The sequence below is a fragment of the Budorcas taxicolor genome, chromosome 21, assembly GCF_023091745.1.
Source record: "Budorcas taxicolor isolate Tak-1 chromosome 21, Takin1.1, whole genome shotgun sequence".
In the NCBI taxonomy this organism is placed as follows: domain Eukaryota; kingdom Metazoa; phylum Chordata; class Mammalia; order Artiodactyla; family Bovidae; genus Budorcas; species Budorcas taxicolor.
The window spans coordinates 38770510-38783060 of record NC_068930.1 but is presented as its reverse complement, the minus strand read 5'-3'; the positions used below and the strand labels follow the sequence as shown (position 1 = coordinate 38783060).

Here is a 12551-nt window from a genome sequence, read left to right as displayed (position 1 = left end):
GTGGGGTTCTTTGCTTTTTTAAATTATTTATTTTAATTGGAGGCTAATTACAACATTGTAATGGTTTTGCCATACATTGACATGAATCAGCCACGGGTGTACATGTGTTAGAAAGGAAGTTAAGATGATGAGTGGATGGCTTATGGACTTAGTAGGGGGCAGTCAAGCTCTGTGCATCCCTGGACCACAGCCCTTCCCATGCTGCACTCAGGTCATGGATGTCTCTTTCTCCTCCAGCAGATGGTCAGCTCTCTAAGGGAAGGAGATGCATCTCCAGTGTGTTTGGTCATGATAACATAGAAAAGAGCTTAAACCCACATCTGCTCAAGAAATTATCCTGTGGACTTAGCAGCATGGAAATGAGGCCCTGATGGTTCTACCACTGGGGACTCTGGTTTCTGGGCTCTACTACCTCTATTGGTCAATACCACGCCCTACAGTCCCCACCTTGTCCTCTTGGGTTCTTGCTCTGGGCTGGAACAAGTGGTCTGCTCTGAGTCATCATCTGTGGGTACTGGTGTGGTCACTGTATGATTCTCACACAACCACCCAGAGAACGTCATCAGGCAGATGGAGTGGGGGCGGGGCAAGCTTTCATAGAAAGCCTTTAGGATGAAGCATCGCAAACCCAGAGGGGAACACGAGATCACTGAGTCCACTGACACTGCGTTTCTCTCCAGGAGGCTGGGGGATCTGCAAGAGAGCCAGGAGGAAGCACTAGCATCTCCATCCTGGGCAGGCTTTCTCGGAAGATGCAGCCACTCCTGCTCCTGGTGGCCTTTCTCCTGACCCCCAGGGCAAAGGCAGGTGAGTGACCATCCCCATCCCAGGGGCCCAACCCCATCCTCCAGGTGGCACAGAGGTCCCGCCCATTCTGCATGTCCCTGATCCAGCTATCCACCAGGAAGGAACATTCAGAACACCAGCTCCCATCCCACCTCATACCAGGGAGTATGATGCTGGATAAACCACCAGCAGGAGCGACAGAGCAAAGCCTGCTCTCAAGAGGAGCCAGTGGGTACCAGCCCCTCCTCCAGCCCTCCCTTTGCCCTCTGGAAAGCAGAACTTTCCCAGAAGTGATGGCAGATGGTCGCAACCTGGAGAAAAGAAAATACTAAATTGCCCCTGAAGAGGGCAGAGTGGGTCTGGCCTCTGCCTCTAGTTACCTCAGCATCTGCTTGGCAGACCCTGGAGTTGGTGCCTCCGTGTTTGCTCAATCCCTAAGACCCAAGGCCCTTTACCCAACTCGACTTCCCTGCCCAGGCCCTCAGGGGCTCCTCTCTTTCAAGGATGAAGCCAGTGTTTGGTAGACCTGAACTGCTCTGCTTCCCAGAAGCACACCAGCACCGGCCATACCAACAGCCCCCATCCAGAGGCCCACTGTGAGCAGGGAGGGTGCAGGAGGGGGCATGGTGACTCCTTCATGCAGCCAACAGACACTCACCGGGCACTTACTACCAGTCAGGCCCTGGGAAAGAGGCTATGGCGACATCTAGGTCCCTACTCTGAATTCCTGTGCCCTGGAAAACAGAGCCATCCTGAATAAAATAGGGTAATGGGGCCCTTAGAAATTCACCTGGAATGAAGCACAGGTTGGGGAGGAATTTTCAGAAGCCTCTAGGACTTTGCTATCCCTAGGACAGGAATGAAAAGTGAAAGTGTTGGTTGCTCAGTCCTGTCTGACTCTGCGACCCCAAGGACTGTAGCCCACCAGTCTCCTCTGTCCATGGAATTCTCCAGGCAAGAATACTGGAGTGGGTTGCCATTGTCTTCTGCAGGGATCTTCCCAGCCCAGATATCGAACCTGAGTCTCCTGCATTGCAGGCAGATTCTATGTTCACCTCTAATTATGTGTGGGAGACAGATTTGCAGACCCAGACAGCTGCTCTGTTCTAGAGGAGGAAGTTGAGCCCCTTCTCAGCCTCCTACCGCCCCACCAACTCCAGGCCAGGCTGGACTCCCCAGTGCCCAGCAGTTCTGAGCATGAAGCAGATGCCAACAAGGTACACAAGCAGAACAGCCCTTTTCCTTCAGGGGAGATCATCGGGGGCCGTGAAGCCAAGCCCCACTCCCGCCCCTACATGGCGTATCTTCAGTACCGGAATCAGGATGTCTGGCATAGGTGCGGTGGGTTCCTGGTTCGAGAGGACTTCGTGCTGACAGCCGCTCACTGCCACGGAAGGTGAGGAGCAGCAAGTAGCCGGTACCTTTCTGAACACCCTTGGCAAGGCAGCCCTGCCTTTTTTCTCCAGGAGCAACCAGGCTGTTAGGAACATTGAGCCAGGGGGGCTCCTGGGAGGGCAAGAAAGAGGAGGCCAGGAGAGTGAGAGGGTGAGAAAGAGGGAAGGTCACTGCCGGAGGTGTTGCTGAAGTGAGAGAGACTAGACATAGGGTGCGCCTGGATATCAGAATGTAAACCAATGCAACTTCACATGTGTCCTAGGGCTAACTGCCCATGGAGAACAGTTATGCTCTTCACAGTGGCTCCAGAATCTGACCTTGGCTGCCAAGAAACAGACCGTACAGACAGCTTAGCCCCCAGGGCCCTCCTGGTGGCTGCATTTCCCCTCAGTGGCAGCCTTGCCCTGGAGTCACCTGCCCTTCATGGCTCCAGGGCTGTAAACCCTGAGGTTGTGACCCCCATCTCTTGCTCTGCTCTCTGTGAAGCTCAATGAACGTCACCCTGGGGGCCCACAACATCAAACAGCAGGAGAGGACCCAGCAGGTCATCGGGGTGAGAAGAGCCATCTGCCACCCAGAATATAATCCTAAAAACTTCTCCAACGACATCATGTTATTAAAGGTAAACCGCCCTGCTTCTCATGCCCTCCTGGGATCAGCTCGTTTCCCCTCCCAGGACCTCCTAGCCCTTTCTCCCCTCCCATCCTGGCCACCTGACCAGTCCCTGTGGCTCAGGAGAGAGGAGAGACACATTAGCATCATTGCCGTGTCCAGGCTCGGGGACCACTGGCTGAGCCAGACTCTTGTCTCTTCCCATCAGCTGGAGAGAAAGGCCAAGCAGACATCAGCTGTGAAGCCCCTTAGGCTGCCCAGGGCCAAGGCCCGGGTGAAGCCAGGACAGGTATGCAGCGTGGCCGGCTGGGGGAGGGACTCCACGGGTAGCTACGCTGACACGCTGCAGGAGGTAAAGCTGACCGTGCAGGAGGACCGAAGTTGTGAGGCCTACTTACGCAACTATTATAACCGCGCCAACCAGCTGTGTGTGGGGGACCCAAAGACAAAGAAAGCTACCTTTAAGGTGAGAATCACAGCCTACCTTGCTTGGATCTGGGGAGAAGGGTGTTGGCAGAAGATCTGGGACCTGGGGACCACCTCACCTTCTAGGCTTGGGATTTCTCTCAGGAATAAAAGGGGGAACAGCCGGAGCTGGGAGGACCTAGAGCCTCTGCAAGCCACGTAAGACCTGCAGTGAGTGCCAACCTGGCGCTCCTCCGGAAGGGAGAATCTGCCACGCACCGAGGCTCGGGTGTTAGAAAACCAGGCTTCCTGAGTGGGAGGTGGACCGGTCCAGGTGCCTGCTCAGAGCTGGAACCCACCTGCTTACTGAGCTCCCCCTCCCTGATGAGTGTCAGCCCTCCCAGCTGCTTCCCTGTCCTAACAGCAGCCTGGAGCCAATAGCCAGCCCTCAGCATCTAGACAGAGAGGGGACGGAGACCTGGGGGCAGAAAAGGAGCTGCCCCCTGGGGGAAGTGAAGCAGGGACAATGTCCACGTCAGGGCTTGGCAGCCGGGGGCCCATAGACCTGCCTTGCCCACTTGTCTCGCACAGGGTCGCCTTGCAAAGTGGCCTTCTCAGAGAGGGGTCTTGAAATGGCAGGGTGGGAGAGAAGGCAGGACCAGGAGGAGAGCAGACTCAGTCCTTCCCCTTCTCTGTCCTCAGGGGGACTCCGGAGGCCCTCTCGTGTGTGACAATGTGGCCCAGGGCATTGTCTCTTACGGACAAAAAGATGGATCAACTCCACGGGCCTTCACCAAAGTCTCAAGTTTCCTGCCCTGGATAAAGAAAACCATGAAAAGCCTCTGACTGCAGGAACCAGACCATCTTTCCTGGGGCTAATCCAGAATCACACTGTGCGGTTGGAGGTGCCCATAGCTCAATAAATGTCTCTCAGCAGAGCTCGAAGGGCTAGTTGCTTATTTATTCACTGACTCCTATTCACAAACGCTCACTGTGTGTTTAGAAAGGCAATGACAGGATTCTGCTGTTTTCTGTTCCTCCTCTCCCCCCTCCCAGCATCTCTTCCCCTGAACCCCATGCAAAGCTGTCACCCAGATCTGCTTCCCCACACCTGTCTCCCAGGGCCGGCCCTCCCGCCAGGGCTGAAGCTGAGCACCATCAGGGGAAGACATGAACCTCTCTGGTCCTGGGGCTCAGGGTGAACTCCTTAGCTCCTTGCTCTGGGTACATGGCAGGGAGGAGTGGGTCACACCTTGGGTCCCCGACACCAAGAGCACAGCCTAGGTCTGCAGCTCCAGGATAGAGACCCTCCTACTGTGGAGGAGGGCTACCTGAGCTGACCTTTAAACCCTACAGCCAGGGGAGCCGGCCCAGAGCTGGGCTGGTCTCCTGAGAAGCCCCTCCATCTCACTCAGGCTGAGTGTCCTGCTTTGCCCTCCAAAGAGCCCAGGGCCCCAGCTCTGCCTCCAGCCTCCTCTGCCGCCCCTTCTTCTCCATCCCTGCCCATCACTGCGCGTCCTCAGCAGGGCCACCATCTCCTGTCCCCTCCAGACCACACTGATCTCTGCTGACCCCTTCCTCATATCCCTCCCACCCTGCATACCCGAGTCCCATAGGGTTCCACAGGGCCTCACCACTGACGTGCCAGCCCAGCTCATGCCTTGGCAGACAGGGATCAGAGGGACCAGGCCTGTGCTGTACTGGGCAAGTCCAGATCGCTGGGCCCCATCTCTTACCTGGGCAGGGCCAGCTCAACCCCTCACATGCAGCCCAGTGTCCCCCATGTGCTCAGGGTCCTCTGGCTCCTGATGGCTCAGTAGCCTGAGTCCCTGTCAGCCTCTCCGTTTAGGTACTGACGGCCTCTGGTCCTCTGGGCCAAGATTCCCTGCCGGTCACCTGGGACCTTTTGAGTTAGAAAGGGATCCTGTCTTTAGTAGGGCAGAAAAGTGCATTGGTTTTCATCCATCAACACAAATGCTGATGGAACACCTACTACGTGCCGGACACTATGGTTGTATAATGGACACAATTCAGGTTCTATCATATCAGTTCAACTGTAACTGACAGTGTCAATATCGTCCAAATTGTCTATATTCCCTCCCTGTCTTGAGTCCATTTGAGGGGCCTACATCTCTGTGGGTATTCCACAGGGACAAAGATCCGTGTTTATTTTTATTGCTGGTTACACTCACAGGATGTTGTTATGTGTGACTCTCGAACACCAGTCATTTGGTTTCTAGACAAGAAGACACTGCTCTGCTCACTGGAGCATCCTCGTCCCCTCGGGGAGGGGGCAGCAGGGAGGGAAGAGAAGGAACATGGGCAGCTTTATGTGTTTTACTCTAAAGATAGCAGGCAGGAATGTCCTTGCTCACACTCAGATGGTAGGAACACCCATTTGAAAGACAATTAGAATCTGACTCTAAACACTCATCCATTGGATGGGCCAGAAACAGGCTCCCTGTCAGGCTGCAAGCTCCTGCCTGTGCAAACCAAACTGCAGTCAGGGAGGCCCATGAGGTCTGGACAAATGGAGAAGCGTCTCTGCTCTTAGGGCGTCACGGTGGCTGCTGCTCCATAGGGTCTGAGACAACCTAGCATTTCATCCTTGGGAAGGTCTTGGTTTGGAGAGCATGTGATTTTTGTTGGGCAAGGTCTCCCTGTCCTGGTCTCCCCTCGCCAGACGCTTCCATCTGCCATCCCTCCAGGCTCTTGACTGTGGTGCTGAGCTGCCTGGGAGCTGAGCCTGAGTTCCAGCCCTTGGCTGGTGCCGCCCTACCCCTACACACAGCACTGTGCTTCTCTGGGGGATGTGTCAACACTCTGGGATACGGTTACCCTAAAGGCAGGCCCTTTCCCCTCCGGCTGTGCGCAAATCACGCAGCAACACAATCTCCTAGGGACCTGGGGCACCTTTACAAAGGAAGAGCGGTGATGACACAGCTTCTGATTTGGACCTGAGAAAATCCCAAGATTCACTAGGGACCCAGCTCCTTGATTGAAAATCACACAAAAGGAAAACAAACAAACAAAAAGGTACTGTTTAAAAAATGAGCCTAGCCACACACATATTCAGCTCAAGTATAACATTTCCTTTGAGGAAATGGTTCTGTGGTTTGAAAAAGTTTAAGAATATTTGTTGCAGACTTGTCCTCCTTTGAGAGATGAGGGAGACAGTCCCAGGAGGGACAGTGAGACCCTGGAGGCCCCACAGAGTTAAGATGGAGCCTGGGCTCAGCCAGGCCCCTGAGAGCCAGCCCAGCAAGAGGACGTCCAAGTTTTCTTAGCTGTGCCCACTGATGACTTCCTGCCATCCCTGGACAAGACAGGAGCCTCTGCTCAGATACCTCCGTCCGTGCACAGTTACCCTCTGGGCTCCCATTGTAGCCATCGTCTGGCACAAACAGCTTCTTGGTGACCTGGTCTGTCTGCTCATGGGCACATGCAGAAAGAGGTGGGTAAGCACCTAAAACATACTGATTTCTTCAAACCTTCTCCATAGAATTATCCCCCAGGTCCCATCTTTAAGGAAACAAATCTTCCCTTGCTTATATATCTCTGTAATGGAAATAAAACATGACATACAGCCATGAAATTAAAAGACACTTACTCCTTGGAAGGAAAGTTATGACCAACCTAGATAGCATATTCAAAAGCAGAGACATTACTTTGCAAACAAAGGTCCATCTAGCCAAGGCTATGGTTTTTCCAGTGGTCATGTATGGATGTGAGAGTTTGACTGTGAAGAAAGCTGAGTGCAGAAGAATTGATGCTTTTGAACTGTGGTGTTGGAGAAGACTCTTGAGAGTGCCTTGGACCGCAAGGAGATCCAACCAGTCCATCCATCCTAAAGGAGATCAGTCCTGGGTGCTCTTTGGAAGGAGTGATGCTAAAGCTGAAATTCTACCTCATGCGAAGAATTGACTCATTGGAAAAGACCTTGATGCTGGGAGGGATTGGAGGCAGGAGGAGAACGGGACGACAGGATGAGGTGGCTGGATGGCATCACCGACTCGATAGACATAAGTCTGAGCGAACTCTGGGAGTTGGTGATGGACAGGGAGGCCTGGCGGGCTGCGATTCGTGGGGTTGCAAAGAGTCAGACACGACTGAGCAACTGAACTGAACTGAAGAGTAAAACATCCCTGTAGATACCCCTAAGGAAATTTTGCTACTCACCAAGGCCTCTCCCATCAATTTTCCTTCTGTCCAGACTCGCTGGTACCTGACTCTGGTAGGGAATTGACCAGCCAGCTCTGGGGGTGATGGGCCTAAAGGGATTCAAATCTGCACTGGTTTGTTTTGGGCCTGTGCACTGGAACAGGGATGGCTCTGCCCTTCCAGCCCATGACCATGCTGCTGCCAGTACCACCCAAGTTCTAGACTTGCAGAACATCAGGAGTTTATTTCCTATTTCCTATCTTCATATCCCAGCCAACACTGCTTTTGGTCAACAAACACCTTGCTCCATGAAAACAGTTCAGCGACTGTTTCTCTTTTCCCAGAGGCATATTGCTAGACTACACTCCTTCTTCAGTCGGGAGGCTCAGTCCACCTGTGTTACTCAGGTAGGAAGGAAAATCACACCTAAGCGTGTAACGGTCAAATTAATGAAAGTCAAAGAGAAAGAGAAGAAGCTGAACACAGGCAGAGAAGAAAAGAAAATATTTCAGGGGAAACAGCAATCACAACTTTCTTGTCAGAAATCAGTTCAGTTCAGTTCGGTCGCTCAGTCGTGTCCAACTCTCTGCAGCCCCATGAACTGCAGCACGCCAGGCCTCCCTGTCCATCACCAACTCCCGGAGTTTACCCAAATTGACGTCCATCGAGTCGGTGATGCCATCCAGCCATCTCATCCTCTGTCGTCCCCTTCTCCTCCTGCCCCTAATCCCTCCCAGCATCAGGGTCTTTTCCAATGAGTCAACTCTTCGCATGAGGTGGCCACAGTATTGGAGTTTCCGCTTCAGCATCAGTCCTTCCAATGAACACCCAGGACTGATCTCCTTTAGGATGGACTGGTTGGATCTCCTCGCAGTCCAAGGAACTCTCACTAACCAACGGTCATTTGCAGGTGTGCCCTAAAAGGACAGGAACAGAGTTTGGCTTCTGTGCCCTGAACAAGAGAATCCCAGGGCCAAAGATTCAGGAGCGCACATTCACAGTCAGAGTACCAGTCCAGCGACCTGGGATTAATAGTAGAAAATGCACCTATGGGGCTGCAAACCCTCCTCTGCTCTTTTTCAGCCTTGTTTCTGTTATGCCCAGAGTCCGAGTCCCCAAAACTGAGAGAATAAGATGTCCACAGCAATGCAAAAGCATGAAGCGGTTTTATTTCTAGCTCAAGCTAGGGCTCCTGCCACATCCAACACAGTGGAGTGGAGCAAGAGCCCCGAGCCCAGATTTACAGCAGTATTTATAGGTTTAGAACAAAGACAGAGAGTTGGCAAGGGATGATTGGCTGCAGGAGTTTCCTGGTATTTACTAATTGGCTATTGGCTTCAGGGGGATGTCTTTTACGTCCTGATAAAATCAAACCAGGTTACTGGGAGTATGCTGATTAGACAAGTCCTGGCATCCGCAGGGATGACCTCACAGGGCAATGACTCAGCTTTTCCCGTGAGTCCTACCTTAGTCCCTGAAGCCTATCATGGTGTTTGTTAAGTCCCAGCATTCCCCCCTGTCCTTTGATCATGGAGAGGAATCCTCCTCTTCATTCTGAGACATTGCCTGGTATAGTTGTCTCAGCAGCATCACTTGAACTGTACTGATATGTTCTTTTTACAAAGGTCCAAGGTCGAAGAATAAATCTGGCAGTTGAATTGAGTACCTCATGGGTTAGTCCATTACGAAGCATCCAGGTGATCTTAGCAGGTTGATGTGGGTTAGCACCAGCAGTTCCGGAGTGGAGAAGGAGGGCCACCAACAGAAGAGTCAGGGGGATTCGTCTGGGGCTAGCTGGCGGACGAGCTTCATTTTTAAGGGGTTGGTGGGATGCGGCGTCGCCTTCCATTCTTTTGGGGCCTTTTCTTGTTCCTCTGGGGTGGCACGACACACGTGGTTGCAGTGCACCCAGGGTCCAATTCTGTCCACCTTTAGGGCAGTGGGGGTGGTAAGGAGAACAACATAGGGGCCCTTCCATCTTGGCTCTAAGGTTTTTGACTGGTGTCTCTTAACCCAGACCCAATCTCCTGGGCCCATATCATGGGACGGGATTGTTCCTTTACTCTGGCCCTCATAAACTTCTCATATCAGTGACCAGATATGTTTATACACTTTACTTAAAGCCAGCATCTCTTGTTGGAACGTGCGTAGCGAGAGAGATGGTTTAGTCTTTCCCTTAAACACTGGACAAATGAGGGGTGGACTTCCATATACAATTTCAAAGGGAGTCAAACCTAGTTTATAGGGGTATTGCGTGCCCGAAAAAGCGCAAAGGGAAGGGGGGTTACCCAGTCCCCGCCAGTCTCTATTGCCAGCTTTGTTAAACTTTCTTTTAGGGTCCGATTCATTCTTTCTACTTGTCCTGAGCTCTGGGGACTGTACTTGCAAAGTAGCTTCCATTTGGTCCCCAGGGCTGAGACCAGTCCTTTAACAATTTTGCTCACAAATGCAGGTCCATTATCAGAGCCAATAGATGCCGGCAGCCCAAACCTAGGTATTATCTCTTCTAGAGCTTCTTAGCCACTATTACTGCTGTCTCCTTTTTAGTGGGGTAAGCTTCTACCCACCCAGAAGATGTATCAACCACAACTAACAGGTAACGATAGCCATACTTGCCTGGCCTTACCTTTGTAAAATCTATCTCCCAGTGCTGTCCCGGCCTTTCCCCCCGGTATCTTACACCCGTGTGCTGTCCTTTTCCCGGTCTCATCATCTGACAGGCCTTACAGGTGCGGACTATGTCCTGTATGGTTTTCTTTTGTCAGGGAAACCACAGCTGTGCTGCTTGTAGAAGCGTCAAAGTCTTTTTCTCTCCCAAATGGGTGGTTTGATGTAAATGGGTACAAAGATGTCTGCCCAGGTTGGCAGGAAGCAACAGGTTGTCATCCTGGTCCTGATACCATCTGTCCTTGCCCGCAGGGCGGTTGGTGTTATCCTGCATCCAGCTTAAATCGGAGGGGGAGTATATGGGGCTTGGGGGGAGAATCCCCATCCCCGGTGGTGGTAATCCTACAGCCAGCACATGAGCTTGGCAGTATCCAGCGGCCACCTCGCGGGCTGCTGCATCGGCAGCACGGTTGCCTCGGGCCCTGGCATCTTCTCCTTTCTGGTGTCCTGGGACATGTACTATGGATACCGCCCGGGGCAAGTGGACCGCTGCCAAGAGTCTGCGTATTTCAGGTAGGTTCTTAATCTCTTTTCCCTCTGCCGTCAAGAACCCCCGTTCTTTATATATAGGGCCTTGAATATGCGCGGTGCCAAATGCATACCGGCTGTCAGTGTAAACGGTGATCTTTTTTCCTTTCGCCCTCTCTAGTGCTTGTATCACAGCTATCAATTCTGCTTTTTGGGCAGATGTTCCAGGGGGCAAAGCCTCAGCCCAGACGACCCCCCCAGCATCATCTACTATGGCTGCCCCCGCTTTTCTCTGCCCATCCTTTATATAACTGCTCCCATCTGTGAACCATATCCGCTCACTGTCCTTTAATGGTATGTCGCTGAGGTCTCTTCGTATGGCGGTTACCTCAGCCAATACTTCAACACAGTCATGGAGAGGCCCATCCTCCTCCGGGATGGGCAAGAGAGTAGCAGGATTTAGAAAACAAGGTGTCTGAAAGTGTATCCGGGGAGCATCGAACAGCAGGGCTTGGTAATGGGTTAAGCGAGCGTTAGAAATCCACTTACCCGGTGGCTGTTTGAGGATCCCCTCTAAGGCATGGGGAGTGTAGACCAGGAGGCGCTGTCCATAAGTCAACTTGTCGTCATCATGGACAAGGAGAGCAGCGGCCGCGATGATACAGAGACAGGGCGGCCATCCAGCAGCTACTGGGTCCAGCCGTTTAGAGAGGTATGCCACAGGCCGCCTCCAGGGTCCCCATTGCTGTGTCAGGACTCCCTTTCCCACTCCCTGCTTTTCACCCACCAACAGTTGAAATGGCTTAGCCGGGTCAGGGAGAGCTAGGGCCAGGGCTTCTAGCAATGCCTCCTGGAGTTCCTGAAACGCCCGCCTCATTGGCTCAGTCCAAGTCCAGTTCTTATTTTCTCTACTTCCTTCATATAGAGGCCGGGCCTTTTCAGGAAACCCCAGGATCCATAGCCTACAGTACCCAACAGTCCCTAAGAACTCCCTCACTTGCCGAGGAGTCGTTGGCTCGGCGATCTGTAAAATAGTCTCTTTCATAGCCTGAGTCAACCATCTTTACCCCTGTTTTATTTTGTACCCCAAGTAAATGACTTCCTGTTTAGCAATTTGGGCCTTCTTTGCACTCACCCGGTACCCCAATGTCCCCAAAGTCTGAAGGAGGTCGCCTGTGGCCTCTAGGCATGCCTCCTTGGTGGTAGCGGCCAGCATGAGGTCATCCACATATTGCAATAGGACAACGTCGGGGTGGCTAGTCCGGTACTCACAGAGATCCTCGCCTAGAGCCTCATTGAACAACGTCGGCGAGTTTTTAAATCCCTGTGGAAGGCGAGTCCAGGTCAGCTGTCCTACAGTTTGACTGTCTTCGTCAGTCCATTCGAATGCGAAGATCTCTTGGCTCTGGGGGGCCAGAGGCAAACTAAAAAAGGCATCTTTTAAGTCCAAGATTGTATACCAGATGTAGTCTGGTGGCAAGCCGCTCAGGAGGGTGTATGGGTTAGGGACAGTGGGATGAATATCACTCACCCGTTTGTTGACTTCACGAAGATCTTGGACGGGACTAAAGTCCATTCCCCCAGGCTTTTTCACAGGCAGCAGGGAAGTATTCCATGGGGACCGGCACTTTTTAAGAATCCCTACCTTCAGGAGGCGCTGTATGTGTGGCGTGATTCCTTGCCAGGCCTCCTGACTCAGGGGGTACTGCTTTATCTTCACAGGGGTAGCATTTGCTTTTAATTCAACAATGATGGGAGGTGTTTGTTTTGCCAGTCCTACTCCTGCCGTCTCGGCCCAGGCCAGAGGGTATTTTTAGATCCATTGTAGCATAGCCGGGTCCACAGCTGCAGGGGGTTTTGGTGAATATAGTTTGTATTCATCTCTCAGTGCCAGGGATAAAACATGAATTGGTTGTCCAAGCCCGTCTGTGACTGATATCCCTCCAGAGTCAAAGTGAATTTGCGCATTGACTTTGGACAATAAGTCTCTTCCTAATAAAGGGGCCGGACATTCTAGGATGACCAGAAATGAGTGGGACACCCGTTGGGCTCCCAAG

The 12551-nt window shown here is 52.5% G+C and overlaps 1 protein-coding gene across 1 annotated transcript; it reads left to right on the top strand.

Moving 5' to 3' along the window:
- Positions 1 to 752: 752 nt before the first annotated feature.
- On the top strand, positions 753 to 4044 carry LOC128067007 (granzyme B-like). The gene is made up of 5 exons (XM_052660135.1): positions 753 to 807; positions 2035 to 2182; positions 2668 to 2803; positions 3002 to 3259; positions 3901 to 4044. The coding sequence occupies exons 1-5, from the start codon at positions 753 to 755 to the stop codon at positions 4042 to 4044; spliced, it is 741 nt and encodes a 246-aa protein (XP_052516095.1).
- The last annotated feature ends 8507 nt before the right edge of the window (positions 4045 to 12551 follow it).